The sequence below is a fragment of the Lepidochelys kempii genome, chromosome 4, assembly GCF_965140285.1.
Source record: "Lepidochelys kempii isolate rLepKem1 chromosome 4, rLepKem1.hap1, whole genome shotgun sequence".
Classification (NCBI taxonomy): Eukaryota; Metazoa; Chordata; order Testudines; family Cheloniidae; genus Lepidochelys; species Lepidochelys kempii.
The window spans coordinates 43213391-43231747 of record NC_136383.1 but is presented as its reverse complement, the minus strand read 5'-3'; the positions used below and the strand labels follow the sequence as shown (position 1 = coordinate 43231747).

General features: G+C 40.8%; 1 protein-coding gene across 2 annotated transcripts in view; it reads right to left on the bottom strand.

Moving 5' to 3' along the window:
• Positions 1 to 18357, bottom strand: part of INTU (inturned planar cell polarity protein) — a 100137-nt gene that overhangs the window by 33388 nt on the left and 48392 nt on the right. For both annotated transcript variants that reach the window (XM_073341086.2, XM_073341087.2), the window contains exons 6-8: positions 11778 to 11867; positions 10182 to 10259; positions 6402 to 6591 (exon numbers count right to left, since the gene is read on the bottom strand). In XM_073341086.2, coding sequence (XP_073197187.2) covers positions 6402 to 6591; positions 10182 to 10259; positions 11778 to 11867 — 358 coding nt within the window. The remainder of the gene's footprint in view (positions 1 to 6401; positions 6592 to 10181; positions 10260 to 11777; positions 11868 to 18357) is intronic.

The window sequence follows — 18357 nt, the reverse complement described above, 5'->3', positions numbered from 1 at the left end:
ATGAACCAATGCAAAAAGTTATTACAAGCCCTAGGTAGCAGTGTGTATCTGCTAATGGCAGATTGCATACCAGCGCCTTGGTGTTCCCTCCCCGACCCACCAAATGGAATTCAAAATCGAAACACGCGAACAATGAAATAAGCCTCTAAAAGTGAAGTTTTACTTGAAAAGCACAATTTTAGCAAGGAGATTCCGGTTTGTTAAAAATAAGAACCTTATACTGCCTTTCCTGTTAGCACGGTGCTCCATACCTACTTAATGGTGTAATAAGCCACCAGTGAACTGGGGGAGGGAGGTTGAAATGTAGTCCATTTATAACTGTACAGTAGTCCATTTCAGTTAACTGTAGTCCATGTGGTTGATGTGTGATGAAATCATTTGTCTGAAATACATCTGGGGGTTTGAATACAGTCCAGAAATGTGCCAGAAATGGGGGCTTGGGGATGGGGGGAGGAAGGGAGTTGCCAGCGGAGTTCTATATGTTTGCATGCAGTCATAACAGTATATACCAGAAGCTGTGGAGAGGCACCAACCCACATGGATGCTAAAGCAACATCTTGTTGATTCCCTCATGAATTTTGCCCCAATCCCAGGTACTGATAGCTGCAAACTTTTCCTGTAGCGGAACCTCCAGATAAGTAGTCACATTTCAGGGAAGGGCATATTTTTCAGGGCCACCTCGGTAGCTGACCAGCTCTCTCCACTCATAGCAGTGCTGTTCACTCACCACATGTTTGAATGTTTCAGTGGCATACCTGGCTGTCTTCCTACTGGCAGATTTGAATAAAACCTCTTTTTGCCAATTGGGAACCCAAGAACTGTTACATCTTCCAAAATGTGGAATGCCTGAAATGATAGAGGAGGCTTATGTAGAACACCATGGCAACCGCTCTCCCCCAAATCGGACTGCAATTAAAAAAAAGAGAAAAAAAAGCAGCTGTGATTTTTAACTTACCATTATCTGTGCACGTCTTTCACTGCTATTAACTCGATAGTGTCCAGGGAACTTCTGTGGTTTGACGTGTAAGTCTAACCATATAAAGTACATTTTTACAAAAGTAACGTTCTGTGTCCTTCAAGTTTCAAAAGGAATTTTTCTGAGACAATAACCTTCTGTGTCTTGTCTGCTTCCAGGACCATTGACTTTTACAGACCATAGTACCCTGACAGCTTGCCCATGCTCCAGTAGAAGCCTGAGTCATTGTACTGTTGTGGATTGGTCCTAGAGGAAGTGTTTCCTTGATGAACTTATGGTTGACATTCTGTACAGAGCCAAGAAGCAGGTCCAATACCGAAGAGCAAGGGACTTAAAGCAAGTGGAAAGGAAAGAGAGGCAAGCAGAAAGGCTCAGGCTGGCTGCACAGGATTTCAGTGCAGGAGCAGACACTTGCTTCACAATTCCTAGAATAGGAATGACAGATGAGGAAGGAAGATAGAGCACAGCAGAAAGAACTGTTTGAGGGGCTGCTTTTGCTAACAGCCACAATGACTGTAGCCTCCTGCTGTGCCCACCCCAAGGGCCTGAGTCTCCTCCTCTGTACAAAGTGCTACAGACGAGGAACAGTTTGGACAGTTCTATGGGTGGGCCATGCAATCAAGCCCTAACAGCAGACAGATAGGCCAAATGTACCCCATGCAGTCCCACACACTGAACCCCTCCACCCTGCTGTCCTGGTGCCCAGAGTGCGATAAATGTGTAAGGAAGGGAAAGGAGAATGAGAGGCCAGGGGACACGCAACAGTAGGGGATTTCCATCTTGGAAACTGTTTCACTGTTTGCTCTTGTTCATGCACTTTGTTTATGATTTTGTTAAAAGTTTTGGTGTTATTGGTGTGTTTTGGTGTCCTAATAGCAGGTGACTTGCCTGGCAATGGTTTAATATTGTGGTTTTCTAATAAATGTTTGAAAACAAAGGTTTTTATTCTAATACAAAATGTTATTACCACCACAGCATCACTTCATATGTGTATTTCAAATAATAAAGACAAACACATGATAAGGGACAACTTGGAAGTTGTATGCAAACACTATTTATTTCTCAATACAGATATCTACATGAATCCGTAAGTGTAAATCCAAAGTTCTTCCCCTCTCCTGCCCCCATTTCATAAATGGTCATGTCTTTCAGAAGTACAATGTATGACAATCAACCCCCCACATCTTTTCTAATGCAAGCATTGCACAAAGCACATTCATAAACGTACTATTCTCCCTCTGCCATTGGCCCATGGATATCCATGATGTGGGAGCACAAAGCATCTGTAATTTGTGTTGCCTGGATACTTTCTGGCTGAGTGTACCAGTTCAGCAGTCTATCACTATCACAGGTTAATCTGGAGGAAAATGGCTCACCTTTGGCTTCATAAAGATTGTGAAGAGCAGAGCAAGCCATAGTAATGCGGACAGCATTGATGACACGGGAATCCAAACTGTCAGTAGGCAGTGCGAGCGGGATTTCAATCTGCCAAACACACATTCAGCCAGCATTCTACTCCCACTTAGAGTGTAATTAAACCTTCTTTTGTTTCTGAGATCATAAGCCAAGGGAAAAGGGAGTACATGAGGTCTCCAAAAACAACAGTGGGTGGGAACAGTAACTCCATTTATGAACAATGTGATTTGGTGGAAGACAGTCCCAGCCTTTCCATTAATATAGACTTCTGACTGGCAGAAAATCCTGGTATCATGAACTTCTCCAGTGCAGCCTCTGTGGTCCTCTAGGGCCTGCATCACAATGGAGTAATACCCCTTGTAGTTTATGTACTCACGTGCTCTTTGAGGAGGACAACTAACGGGCATGAATCCCATTGATGGCTCAGGCACAGTTTGGAAACCTCATTCTCTCAAAGCCAGCAATTACTTCAGGTACATCTTTTATGCCTACCACCTTGGGGTAAACTGCACACCTGATTGCCTCAGAAGCCTCTGCCATTACTTTACCCACATATGATTTTACAGCACCAAACTGGTTGGCAATGGACCTGTATCAGTTTGCGGTAACCACTTCCTGATGGCTATAGTAACCTGCATGGCCACCCTCATGCGTATCTTGTTGCTGCAGGGTCAGGACAAGCTGCTCACAAAGCTCTGGAAATATAGCTTTCTTCATGCAAAAGTTCTGGACCCGCTGCTGGCCATTCCAGGTCTGCATGACTATATGGTCCCAGCAGTCTGTTCTTGTGGCCCTGTTCAAGAACCACCTGTCTATTCAGGGGGCATCAGCGGCTGGACTGTGTCATGAGCAGCACCAGCCAGTTCGAGTCTACCATGTCTGTGTCCTCCCCCATCATTAGTTCTGTCAGGTGTCATTGGTGGGTCAGCAAACACAGCTGGAACGTCTACCAGCGACTCATGGAAGCTTTGCCTGTTTCCTCAAACAAGAGTGAAAGTGCAAGCAAGGCAAGTTCTTCTACTCGCAACGCCTCCAGGTTGCTGGCTCCGGTTGCTTGGAGCATGCAGACCAAAATGACGGCTTTGCAGGATGTACTGGTGTGCTGCTCAAACTTCCTGTGACGCACGGGGATGGACAGTCAAGTTTTCCCACACTGTGCCATGAATAAAGGGCAGCAGCAGTCACATTTTGGGAGGGTGCTTGGAAGTCTGAGATATGATTGGTTGGACTTGGATGTGTATACTGTGGTGTGGATGTTGGTACCCGGCATTGAAAATTTCTCAACCTAGGGTCAGCAATCAGTGTAGACACTCAAGCCCTGGATTCTCAAACCCAAGGTTTGCTGACTTAAGTTCCAATAATCCTGGGCTTTCATTGCAATGTGGATATACCCTTAGACTCTTGCTTTAGTGCTTTGTCAAAGAACTTCTTGTGGCTGCCCTTCATACCTTCAGGACAGGAACAGAGCAGTGTCTGGCCACAGCTACTGACGTTCATTTGACAGAATATGCCTTATCAGGACCTTGGGGTTGTAGGCCTGATAGATAGCAGCTATGAAAGATGAAGTCCAACAGTCACAGTGCATATATATATACATATAATCAATGGATATGTCAGTCAAGAAAATCAAAATTTACACAGGACATAAAGATCAAAACATATTGTAGTACTGCCTGTGATGGGATACTTAGACTTCTGTAATGCATTTGACTTAGTATTGCATAACATTTTGATTAACAAAAATAGAATGATATAAAATTAACAGGGCACACCTGAAATGGATTAAAAGCTGGCTAGCTGATAGGTCTCAACATGTAATTGCAAATGGGGAATCATCCTTGAGTTGAGTGTTTACTTGTGGATTCCTGCAGGAATCTATTCTTGGCCCTATGCTATTTACATTTTTATCAATGACCTGGAAGAAAACATAAAATCATCACTGATAAAGTTTGCAGATGACAACAAAAATTGGGGAATGGTAAATAATGAAGATGACAAGTTACTAATGCACAGCAATCTGGATTGCTTGCTAAACTGGGAACTAGCAAACAATATGTAGTTTATTATAGCTAAATGTAAATGTTTACATCTAGGAACAAAGATTGTAGGCCATATTTACAGGATGGGAGACTCTATCCTGGGAAACAATTTACCTAGGGTTGTGGTGGATTCTCTATCACTAACAATTTTTAAATCAAGATTGGATGTTTTTCTAAAAGATATTCTCTAGGAATTATTTTGGGGAAGTTCTATGGCCTGTGGTATACAGGAGATCAGACTAGATGATCACAATGTTCCCTTCTGGCCTTGGAATCTACAAAACCAAATAAAGAAGAAGAAGAAAAAGATGGTAGCCCAAATAAGAAACATTTGTTTTTGTTTTTTTGTTTTTAAAGATCCACTCTACTGTTTTCTTTTAACAAATATTTTTATTTTATACCCTAATTAGTCAGACCCTTGCCTGCTTTTAGAGGCCTAAAGAAAGGTTGCTCATAACAAAGGAAATTGGTCTTTTACTTTTAGAGAGAAAATGTAATAAAATGTATACTGCCATCAAACAGGGGTTATTTCATTTGTTTTAGTGCTCAGATATAAAGTTGGGCTTCCTGACCTCTGTAAAATCAGATTAGAATGTTTCTCTCCTTCCTTAGTTACAGTTCCATAGTTAACAGCAGACGCAAGATGAGGTAAAACAGAAACAAATTAGTTAGTCTAATGTAAAACTATGAGCTAAGTTTATACAAAAACAAGTGTTTATTCAAAAAACAAAACAAGAGCTGACCTATATACACACAATATAAAGAAAAACATATGTCAGGAATATCTTTTCTCACCAAAACACAATTACTCATCTTTACCCTAAATGCGCTTCCATAAAATGTCTTCCCAAAACTCTCTCCAAATATTAGGTTCTTTCTACACTGCAAAATTTACTATGTTGGAGCAAGATTGTGTGCCAACTACATTACAGCACAGTTTTGACTTCATATGTGGGAAGAACCAAATCATGTTGGGACCATATTACAGAACCTGCGCACCCACAAAGGCGAGACAAAACGGTTGTGTTCCTGATGTATTATAACACATTGCTCCAGCACAGTAAATTCTGCAGTGTAGACAGGAGGCAAGCTGTAGAAAAGGTGATGGTAGGGCTTATGGAAATAGATTAAGGTCTAGTAATTGGCTTTTGATTACAAAGTTATTCTTGAAGTTCTTTTTCTTTATATAGTGATTTTCCTTCTGTTTTGGGGGAATTTCCAATATCCCCCACTTAAATCTTTCAGATCGTTTCAGGAAGAAGAGGTTCAGATGTAAGACTCCAAGCTCTCTATGCTATACAGAATATTTCACCTTTTCTCTTCTACCCTCCACCACCTTGCAGTTTAGTACAGAAAACCAAAAATCCTTTCTGTGTAGCTCTCGACTCCTGCCTGAATCTGGGGGGAATTAGATACAGAAAAATGATGCATTGAAGCTGCACCAGTGTGTTGCCACACAAATGTCATGTGGCCATCTCTTCAGATTCTACAGCAGCTGGCTGCAACTCTCCTGCAACACAAGCTGCTCAAATAAAAATATGACATTAAAGATTAGAAGACTGCCTACTGGAAAAATGTTTAAATGGTAGAACGAAACAAACACATGTACCATCAATTGTTTTTTCTACTATAATTGCTACATATTGCAGATGTTTTTGTTAAACAAGGCCTTAACTCCTTTTTAGTTCATCTTCTCTTCCTACCTGATTCTTGAGTGAAGACACTAAGCTGTTGATTATGAAAATGTATGTGGGGTTCCAAATTCAGCATTACTGCTCCATAGAAGGATCTGGTAGAAAGAAATGATGGCCTGGAACAGGGGAAGCCTTTGTTTAAATTACATCTTAGAAATAACAGCAAAAGCTACCTTGGAAAGGAACACAGAAAATGGTGTGTAAAGAAATTGCTTTTGTCAAATGTTTACCCTGTCCCGTAAAAGTCCTTCTTAAGAGATTTGTAAAGGAGATTACCTTGATTTCTTGTGGCAGCGTTAACCAGCGTACCCCTGGGAGATTGTCTAAAAGCAATGCACTGCAGCCATCATACTGCTGAGCACTGGGGCTGGCGTTCGAGTTGAGTCTGGCAGGCTGAATTGCTCGCTGGAAGAACAGGTTGAAAAAATGATCCAAGCGGGAAATGTTTTCCACCTGGCAAAAAGCACTGAACAAATATGAACTGGAAGTTAGAATAACATCGAGAGACTGGTACCTTGTTTGTATAATTGTCTATGTTATAGCAGATGCTTCAAAGCAGGATACTCCATTTGGATTAAAACAAAACAAACAAACAAAAACCACTCAGTGTTAAACAACAAAAAACACAAGGTTGTTACCCAGAATAAAAATAGGTTTGCTTGGAAAACAACTGGTACTTCTTAATACCAATAGTTCTGCAGTTTACATCTTACAGCAAATTGCAGATTTTGAAATAAGGCTCTAAAATACATTCATCTCTTTGGTGACCTGGATGACTCTACCTGCTCCTTTTCTTTAGACATTTAATTATTTTTAGTGTACCTGCCATTGTTGACTATTGTTTAATTGATGTCAACCAAAACAATTTTAAATAAAAAAGTTACTATAGCATGTTCTTCATATTACCTTCAGAAAATGAGAAAAAAATTCTATTCCAAATGTCTACTAAAGTTGTACAAAAATAAACTGATTTATCCATCATATTCAGTGTTTGATTCTTTTCGGAGATACATGTACATAGCTGCCAGTATATCTTTGAAAATTGCCAATGTATAAGAAGTGGTGTGTACATGCTTATTGGAGTAAACAGGAGACCCGATGTCATGTCAAATTATTCTGCCTAGAACACAACACATATATTTTTTTGCTATTTAACACAGGAATAGAAATAACGATTATGATTTTCACACTGAAATTAATACAGTTAATACTAACAGTTAATTAATACAGTTAATACTAACATCAGCCCTTGGCATTTTTATTGAAAACTGAAGTAGTATTCAAAATGTGCTAGGTGATTCTGAACACAGAGGAAGACAGTCCCTGTCTTAAATAAAGTTAAAAATTATGGACTGTACATTATAACAACAATCTAATAATGTGATCCACCTAAAAGTCTAGAAGAATAGGTCCCAGTAGCTGCAATGGACCTTCTGACATGTCTAAAGTTAAGCACACGTATAAGTCTTTGCATGATCGGGACCAAAGCTGTTTAAAAAAAATACTGCTTATCAAAGAAGGTTAAAAGAATTGTATTAGTGTAAGGCTGAAACAAAAACAGACAACAACATACAGACATCAGGCTTCCAGTGCAATAGAATCCCCAGTGCAAAGCCATGTAAATACAAAAAGCAAAACACTTGGTATAAAAGCTTGCTCTGTCTGAGACCTCAGCTCTTGCCTCCTAATGCCCCTGCTCTACTTGCGCTACATTGATGACACCTTCATCATCTGGACCCATGGAAAAGAAGCCCTTGAGGAATTCCACCATGATTTCAACAATTTCGATCCCACCATCAACCTCAGCCTGGACCAGCCCACACAAGAGATCCACTTCCTGGACACTATGGTGCTAATAAGCGATGGTCACATAAACACCACTGTCATAAATATAAAGGGAAGGGTAAACCCCTTTGAAATCCCTCCTGGCCAGGGGAAAGCTCCTCTCACCTGTAAAGGGTTAAGAAGCTAAAGGTAACCTCGCTGGCACCTGACCAAAATGACCAATGAGGAGACAAGATACTTTCAAAAGCTGGGAGGAGGGAGAGAAACAAAGGGTCTGTGTCTGTCTGTATGCTGGGTCTTTGCCGGGGATAGACCAGGAATGGAGTCTTAGAACTTTTAGTAAGTAATCTAGCTAGGTATGTGTTAGATTATGATTTCTTTAAATGGCTGAGAAAAGAATTGTGCTGAATAGAATAACTATTTCTGTCTGTGTATCTTTTTTGTAACTTAAGGTTTTGCCTAGAGGGGTTCTCTATGTTTTTGAATCTAATTACCCTGTACGATATCTACCATCCTGATTTTACAGGGGGGATTTCTTTATTTCTATTTACTTCTATTTTTTATTAAAAGTCTTCTTGTAAAAAACTGAATGCTTTTTCATTGTTCTCAGATCCAAGGGTTTGGGTCTGTGGTCATCTATGCAAATTGGTGAGGCTTTTTATCCAACATTTCCCAGGAAAGGGGGGGTGCGAGTGTTGGGAGGATTGTTCATTGTTCTTAAGATCCAAGGGTCTGGGTCTGTAGTCACTAGGCAAATTGGTGAGGCTTTTTACCAAACCTTGTCCAGGAAGTGGGGTGCAAGGTTTTGGGAAGTATTTTGGGGGGAAGGACGCGTCCAAACAGCTCTTCCCCAGTAATCAGTATTAGTTTGGTGGTGGTAGCGGCCAGTCCAAGGACAACGGGTGGAATATTTTGTACCTTGGGGAAGTTTTGACCTAAGCTGGTAAAGATAAGCTTAGGAGGTTTTTCATGCAGGTCCCCACATCTGTACCCTAGAGTTCAGAGTGGGGGAGGAACCTTGACAACCACCCTATACCGGAAACCTACTGACCACTATACTTACCTACATGCCTCAGCTTTCATCCAGACCACACCACATGATCCATTGTCTACAGCCAAGCTCTACGATACAACCGCATTTGCTCCAACCCCTCAGACAGAGACAAACACCTACAAGATCTCTATCAAGCATTCTTACAACTACAATACCCACCTGCTGAAGTGAAGAAACAGATTGACAGAGCCAGAAGAGTACCCGGAAGTTACCTACTACAAGACAGGCCCAACAAAGAAAATAACAAAACACCACTAGCCATCACCTTCAGCCCCCAACTAAAACCTCTCCAGTGCATCAGCAAGGATCTACAACCTATTCTGAAGGACGACCCATCACTCCCACAGTTCTTGGGAGACAGGCCAGCCCTTGCTTACAGACAGCCCCCCAACCTGAAGCAAATACTCACCAGCAACCACATGCCATACAACAAAAATAGTAACCCAGGAACCTATCTTTGCAACAAAGCCCGTTGCCAACTGTGTCCACATATCTATTCAAGGCACACCATCATAGGGCATAATCACATCAGCCACACTATCAGAGGCTCGTTCACCTGCACATCTACCAATGTGATATATGCCATCATGTGCCAGCAATGCCCCTCTGCCCTGTACATTGGCCAAATCAGACAGTCTGTACATAAAAGAATAAATGGACACAAATCAGACATCAGGAATTATAACATTCAAAAACCAGTCGGAGAACACTTCAATCTCTCTGGTCATTTGATTACAGACCTAAAAGGTGCAATTCTTCAACAAAAAAACTTCAAAACCAGACTCCAGCGAGAGACTGCTGAACTGGAATTAATTTGCAAACTGGACACCATTACATTAGGCTTGAATAATGACTGGGAGTGGATGTGTCATTACACAAAGTAAAACTATTTCCCCATGTTTATTCCCCCCCTCCACTGTTCCTCACATGTTCTTGTCAACTGCTGGAAATGGCCTACCTTGATTATCACTACAGATGTTAATAGCTCACCTGATCACTCTGGTTACAGTGTGTTTGGTAACACCCACTGTTTCATGTTCTCTGTGTATATAAAATCTCCCCACTGTATTTTCCACTGCATGCATCCGATGAAGTGAGCTGTAGCTCATGAAAGCTTACGCTCAAATAAATTTGTCAGTCTCTAAGGTGCCACAAGTACTCCTTCTCTTTTAACCTCAAAATTAGTTATTAAAAATAAATCCTTTGGAAGCACTTACCTGTCCAAAGAACCATACATAAATTTTAAGGTTCTGACAACATCTGTAATCATGTTCCTTAGCTGAGAAAGAGGCACACTAGCAAAACAAAACAAAATAAAAAAACAGTTTAAACTGTGTTTACAATATGATGAAATGCATCACGGATAAAGAGAGGGTGAATTTCTTTTTTGCTGCTGGCCTCACTGATGCACAATTTCTAACCCGCACACAAAATAGAATAGCAGGGTCTGCTCTGGGAGCAGGGTCAGACCCACCTCCGGGAACCTCTCCTGGTTGTAGGAAGCTCTGCTGTTGTTGTCTGGGAGAGACCCCAATTATCATCCCCTCCCCAGCACATGGAGAGGCTGCGGCCCCAGCTGTCAGCCCATAACCCAGGCGGAAAGGCTGCGACCCCAGCTGTCACACCCCCATTCTCCCAAGTGGAGAGGCTGCAGCCCCAGCTGTCAGCCCCCAGCCTGGGTGGAGAGGCTGCGGCCCAAATTGTCACCCCCTTCCCCTGCACAAAGAGACTACAGCTCACACTGTCTCCCCTCCCTCCAATGCATAAAGGCTGCGGCTTGAGCTGTCACCCCTACCCCGCGTGGAAAGACTGTGGCTCGAGCTGTCACCCCACATTGCAGAGAGGCTGCGGGTCTAACTGTCAGTCCCAGACCCAGGTGGGAAGCTTCCAGGAAAACATGGACGTATGGTAACCCACCTTTCCATACCCTGAGACCTTCACTTCTGCACAGCTGCTGGTGGTGGCGCTGACTTTAAAGCTTGGTGCCCAGCCAGCAGCCACTGCTCTCTGGCTGCCCAGCTCTGAAGGCAGTGCCCTAGCCAGCAGCAGCGCAGAAGTAGGGATGGCAATCCCACAATCCCCCTACATAACCTTACAGCCCCCCAAAAACCCTCTTTTGGGTCAGGACCCCCATGGTTACGACACTGTGAAATTTCAGATGTAAACATCTGAAACTGTGAAACGGACTATTTTAAAAATCCAATGACCATAAAATTGACCAAAATGGACTGTGAATTTGGTAGGGCCCTACACATACGCTACATACTTAAATAGTAATATACAGTAGTTTTCCTTTAAGTGGCTTACTCCTGGTCACACAAAGATCGGTGGTGGAGCTGGGAAAAAGAACTTGGGAGTTCCTGCCTCCCAGACAATGCACTCACTATTATTGTTATTTGTATAGCAGTAGCACCTACAGACCCCAATCAGGATTGCAGCCCCGTTGTGCTAAACTCTGTATACTTAGATAAAGAATAGAATCCCTGTTGTAAAGAGATTACAATCCAAATCAGATACATCACATTAACTATAATTTTTTTCCACACAAATAGCAGTTTTTGTTCAGGGGATTTCAAATATTCATAAAAGTCACAATTTTTTTCAGTGATAAACTAGTTCTGTCAAGTTCTTGGCAGTGATTTTCCATACACCGCAAGCTGAATAATTCCTACATAGGTGCAGAGTTACCAGCCATACAACTGAAAACATAGCTTTATACATATATTAAAGTGATATAAGAAAGTTACTATTCCCAGGTCTTTGCACATTTCAATAATCTTCTAAAAAATAAACATGCTATGTTTAAAACTCACCTTTCTGCAGGAAGGCCAATCACAAGCAACTTGTCAGATTCTTTCCAGTAAACCACCTGAACCAGTTTCCCACACAAAAACAGGGATGAGCTAGAAAAATAAAGCCAGAAAAAAATGTTTACTTAGGCTTTATGAAGGGTCATCATTTATTCTGAATGTTAATATATAAAGCTTTATGCTCACTTAAATACTGAGTATTCAGCTGGGTCACACAATTGCATTTATAATTATGGAATTTGAAGTGCACACTCTACAAGTTATTTGTAAGGTAATCATCTACTGTTCAATAGATTTTTTAAACAAATTGATAGGGATAATGGGAAAACATAACAATAAGATCTATTTCTTAACATTTCCACAAACGGTTACTGAAAAAACTGCTAGATATCTTTCCTTTTTTTCTAAATACAGCAGAATACTGGAACACACTAAAGAAAAGGCAGCGAAAAAAATTTCTGGAGAGTGCAAACAAATTAGAAATATTGTCCAGTTTTAAATTAAGATGTATTTATACCAATGATTTTTGCAAAACACACCCAGATTAGTCCGGTGAGCACTGGGAACAGTGAAAATTCTCTACCACGTGGGAGCTCCAAAAGGCTCTGTCCCCTTTTAGGTTAGAAAAATGCATTCTTGAACTACAAGGAGAGCATCCACTGAACCACCCTTTAACAGCTTTCCTCCGGTCCTTGCCTCTTTATTGCCTTTTCCTGATTTCTTTGGAGTGGCTACTGATAAGAGGGATGCTAGCTTTGCACTGCCAAACTGGGCCAGGAATAGACCACCAGATCTGGCACCAAGAGTATAAATATCTGAAGAAAAATGTGTCACTGCACATTAAGATGTAGAGCATGCTGTTAATAGTAATGAGCTTACAGACAGCAGCATTTCACATCCAACATATCTTATAAACTTCCATATAAACCATAACTTTGTATGAGCTGTATGTACAGGGATTGGTTCTTCAACCACTGAAATACAGTCATTTGTATTTAATGGTACAAAGCAATACTACAGTACGTAAAAGAGTGTCAGATAAGAAATGCAGAATATTTTTTCCAGTGGAAACTAAAGAGAGAATTTAGCCAGGCCAAGTATAATGTCCAAGACACCAGGGTTAAAGCCCCTATTGTTACAAAATTGGCCTTGGGACAAACTACCACAAAGGAGAGGACTTGCTTTATGTTCCAACCAAAAGACTCCTGAAGTAACTCCATGCCCCATGTGGGAACCAGGTACTATGTCACAGAGATGAATGCAATCATCTCTTTCTGAGCCACTAAGGTGTTCTTTAGAGGTCTTCCACTTAGCTTACAAAATTAACAGGATTTCAACAGAAAGTGGTACGGCTATAGACTCTAGGCAACATTTTCAGTGGTCAAACCCTTGGTTATATTCTCATATGAGAGACCCCACCTCTTTTGAAAATAGGACTTCAGCACTTTCAAAATTTTTTAGCTGAAATAATGACAAAGGTAAGCCTGAACCATTACAGTATTCAGTGTATTAATCACAGAAATATATGGAGAATGTACATATTTTAAATGGAGAGTGAAGTGGGACAAAAAAAGAGGGTTGGAATCCAATAATCTAGCTACCAGACTATCTCAGATTAAATAGAACACCAACAGATTGAGTTTGTTGGTTGCTGCTAAACTTCAAGATGTTTTAGAAGACTATAAATATCTCTCCACCTAAATTGAAAAGACTGAGGAAGGTGGTCTTTGTCATTAAAGTACTACTGTATTGGGACTCAAGAAGTCTGGGTTCAATTTCTGGCTCTGCCACAGACTTGCTGTGCAACTTTGAGCAAATTATTTAATCTCCCTCTGCCTCAGTTCCTGATCTGTAAAATTTGAGTAACAATATTTTCTAAATCATGTAATTGCTGTGACAATTAATTCATTAACGTTTATGAGATGCTGAAATACTACCCTAATGGGGAACATGAAGCCATAAACAGTGGGTATTAGTGGGTGTAACATCCTGCAGTCATAATGGTACTGAAATTTTCACAGACCACAGTTTCCAAGTATTACTTTCCCCACCATTCCTATTACAGCCTTAGACATTTTAAATAGCAACTTAAGATATCACTGTATCAAAGTGAAATAAAGTTATAAAGAGTTCAGTTTAAAATTTAAAAAAGCAAATAATTTCAGTTTTCAAGCTCTCTTTCTAGGATTAAATCACTCTATTTGGTTCCAATATTTATATTGTATAATAGTCAGTAATGAGTTATTATAGAATTAAAGATCATTGCCATTCACCAGCACAAGAGTGACCACCTTAGTCTTCTCCAACTTAAGGTATTCTAATGTTCTTTACAAACAAAAAGTTAGACACTAGCAGTGAAGTAAATATGAATAGAAAATAGAAAACACAGCAATTCATTATATACTCAGCAACGATTCATACATGAACAGAGATGAAAATCAAAAGCTATTTTTCTGACTGAGGAAATGTTGGACAGAATACTGGTATTTTCTATTACATTTTTCAAACAATATGTAACAGCCTCTAGAAGCCATAAGAAATGATTTTACACTTTAATTTTTCATCTAAATTTGGGAAATATAGTTCTTTACCAGCAAAAGTCAGTCTAAGTGTTCATGGATTTTGTAACCTTTTCTTGAGGGTACAAGAATAGAGAATGTGTAGGACATCTAGAAATAGGTTGCCTTGTTTTAAGGTATTTTTTAGACAGTTTGGAGCTGTCAGAAAATGCCTCTGTGGGAGAATCTCCATTCAGCATCCATAAGGATTTACAAGAAAATCATATAATTACTGGCTATGACGGATGAAGTGTGAGTCAAAGTACTGATACCTATATGGAATGTAAGAGGATGCAAGGGAGAACATATGTGCAAGTCCAAGAATTAGTGGGGGTAAGTGTCTGGTGCCTAAAATATGCAGACTAGGTATATACTAATGGTTTGTGAATAAATGAAGCAAGAAAGCAGCGTACACTAGAAAAGAGAAGCTATAGTAAAGGGAGAAGCATTTTCACAGCTTTTATAGGCTAGACTGTTATATCATGGTTAGAGCAGGAGGCTGCAATTCCTCAACCCAACGGCAGAACACCCAGTTGCATCAAGGAAGCAAGATTGGAACTGAAAAAACCCAACAAATATTAAATCAATCAAAACTAGCAAATATTAACTGTTTTGTAAGCACGAAGTGCCAGAAGCACTTTCAACAACATAGGACAGGAGGAAAACTTAACCGAGATGTGCTGAGATTGCCTCAAAAAAGGAAAGAGGTTGTCATTATTCTTTATCGCTTGTATTGCGTTAGTGCTAGACACTGCACAAACACAGAACAAAAAGACATTTCCTGCCCCAAAGAGCTTACACTGCAGGACATAATCTTCATGTTGCTTTAAAAAGCAAAAACAACTCTCCTCCTCCCTTAGCTCCAAACAAATTAACTTTAAAGAAACGCTGTTAAGTAAATTCAGATTTTAAGTGGAGGACTTAGTCTCAGTCTGGCACATGCTGCTGATGTTCAGCGTGAATAAACTATACTTCAATTGAATCAATAATTGCCAGAGCATTAGAATGCATTCACACAATGTAGGGAGACACAAAGAAGAGGCAGTGAAGATAAAGTAACATAAAAATATTAAAAACAATGCTAGCTGTTCTCCGCAGTTTAATGTTGTGATGCTTAAAAAAAAAAAAAGCACTCTATAATGCTTAGAGCAAAATGGAAGGGTACAGTGCCCAATATCTTTACTATTTACACTACATCAACGACAAAGTGACAATGTATTTACATTTTGATATGTTTCAGAGTAGCAGCCGTGTTAGTCTGTACTCGCACAGACACACCCCTGGAATCCCGACCTGGGATATTCTGTCTACTACCCAAGAGCCATAAACCTGGAAATCCTGGGTGCCCCATCATCTCAGGCATTGGCACCCTGAGAGCAGGATTGTCTGGTTATGTAGACTGCCTCCTCAGGCCCTACGCTACCAGCACTCCCACCTATCTTCGAGACACCACTGACTTCCTGAGGAAACTAGAATCCATCGGTGATCTTCCTGATAACACCATCTTGGCCACTATGGATGTAGAAGCCCTCTACACCAACATTCCACACAAAGATGGACTACAAGCCGTCAAGAACACTATCCCCGATAATGTCACGGCAAACCTGGTGGCTGAACTTTGTGCCTTTGTCCTCACCCATAACTATTTCACATTTGGGGACAATGTATACCTTCAAATCAGCGGCACTGCTATGGGTACCCGCATGGCCGCACAGTATGCCAACATTTTTATGGCTGACTTAGAACAACGCTTCCTCAGCTCTCGTCCCCAAAGCCCCTACTATACTTGCGCTATATTGATGACATCTTCATCATCTGGACCCATGGAAAAGAAGCCCTTGAGGAATTCCACCATGATTTCAACAATTTCCATCCCACCATCAACCTCAGCCTGGACCAGTCCACACAAGAGATCCACTTCCTGGACACTATGGTGCTAATAAGCAATGGTCACATAAACACCACCCTATACCGGAAACCTACTGACCGCTATTCCTACCTACATGCCTCCAGCTTTCACCCAGACCACACCACATGATCCATTGTCTACAGTCAAGCTCTGCAATACAACCGCATTAGCTCCAACCCCTCAGACAGAGACAAACACCTACAAGAACTCTATCAAGCATTCTTACAACTACAATACCCACCTGTTGAAGTGAAGAAACAGATTGACAGAGCCAGAAGAGTACCTAGAAGTCACCTACTACAGGACAGGCCTAACAAAGAAAATAACAGAACGCCACTAGTCGTCACCTTCAGCCCCCAACTAAAACCTCTCCAACACATTATCAAGGATCTACAACCTATCCTGAAGGACGACCCATCACTCTCACAAATCTTGGGAGACAGGCCAGTCCTTGCCTACAGACAGCCTCCCAACTTGAAGCAAATACTCACCAGCAACTACATACCACACAACAGAACCACTAACCCAGGAACCTATCCTTGCAACAAAGCCCATTGCCAACTGTGCCCACATATCTATTCAGGGGACACCATCACAGGGCCTAATCACATCAGCCACACTATCAGAGGCTCGTTCACCTGCACATATACCAATGTGATATATGCCATCATGTGCCAGCAATGCCCCTCTGCCATGTACATTGGTCAAACTGGACAGTCTCTACGTAAAAGAATAAATGGACACAAATCAGATGTCAAGAATTATAACATTCATAAACCAGTCGGAGAACACTTCAATCTCTCTGGTCACGCAATTACAGACATGAAAGTTGCAATATTACAACAGAAAAACTTCAAAACCAGACTCCAGCGAGAGACTGCTGAATTGGAATTCATTTGCAAATTGGATACAATTAACTTAGGCTTGAATAGAGACTGGGAGTGGCTAAGTCATTATGCAAGGTAACCTATTTCCCCTTGTTTTTTCCTCCCCCCCACCCCCCACTGTTCCTCAGACGCTCTTGTTAAACCCTGGATTTGTGCTGGAAATGGCCCACCTTGATCATCATACACATTGTAAGGAGAGTGATCACTTTAGATAAGCTATTACCAGCAGGAGAGTGGGGTGGGGGGAGAAAACCTTTTGAAGTGATAAACACCCATTTTTTCATGGTCTGTGTGTACAAAACATTCTCACTGCATTTTCCACTTTATGCATCCGATGAAGTGAGCTGTAGCTCACGAAAGCTTATGCTCAATTAAATTGGTTAGTCTCTAAGGTGCCACAAGTACTCCTTTTCTTTTTATATGTGTATATAAACACAAATACAAAGCACCAGTAGTAGCTCCAAAGATAAGGCTCACAGCACAATTTACTTTCATATCTATTTTCTATGAAGAAGATTTTTGATATGAATAAGTTACTTATTTTAGTATCAGGTCAATACAGAAACTAATGCTTTCCACAATTTCTCTAACAATGACCCATGACTACCTGATAAAATAGAAACCAATATTTAAATAAAGTAAAAGGAAGAAGGGCAATTAGCATTATGTTAAATGCTCCATCTTAGGTACTGAAGTTCATGTCTCGTTGAAGAAGCAGAATTCAGACCTTTATTTCTATTTTTTTGGCAGGAGTCAGTTTTCTGTAAGACTTAACAAGGTATCAGCATATCTATTTTTAGGTAGCTGTGCCTAGTCTACTGAAAAAGGTAGAAACCTACATTTTTTATTAAATGAAATCTTAGAATTTTCAGAATGTAGTAAACACTTTGGAGTCCCTATAAAATCGCTAATTCTACCAGTTTTGTATTTAAACAACAACAAGACTTTCTCCTTTTGGTGCTAAGGGCAGGTGGCGTGGTGGTGTTGTGATTTTTGAGCACTCCATTGCGGGTTTTCAGTTAGGCCTTTACAGTCTCCACCATGGGAGATGTTCCAGAAGTGACTTGAGACTAACAGCCCACTATCCGTGTCCAGCTCTCTGTGCTGGGATAGCTGTAGTCTGCATCTGTCAAACTGGGCAAGGGGATATATACTGCATAGTCAGAAATGAATTATTTTCAGACACTTCCACCTTCTTAAAAACAAAAATTACCCTTTAGTTTAGACCA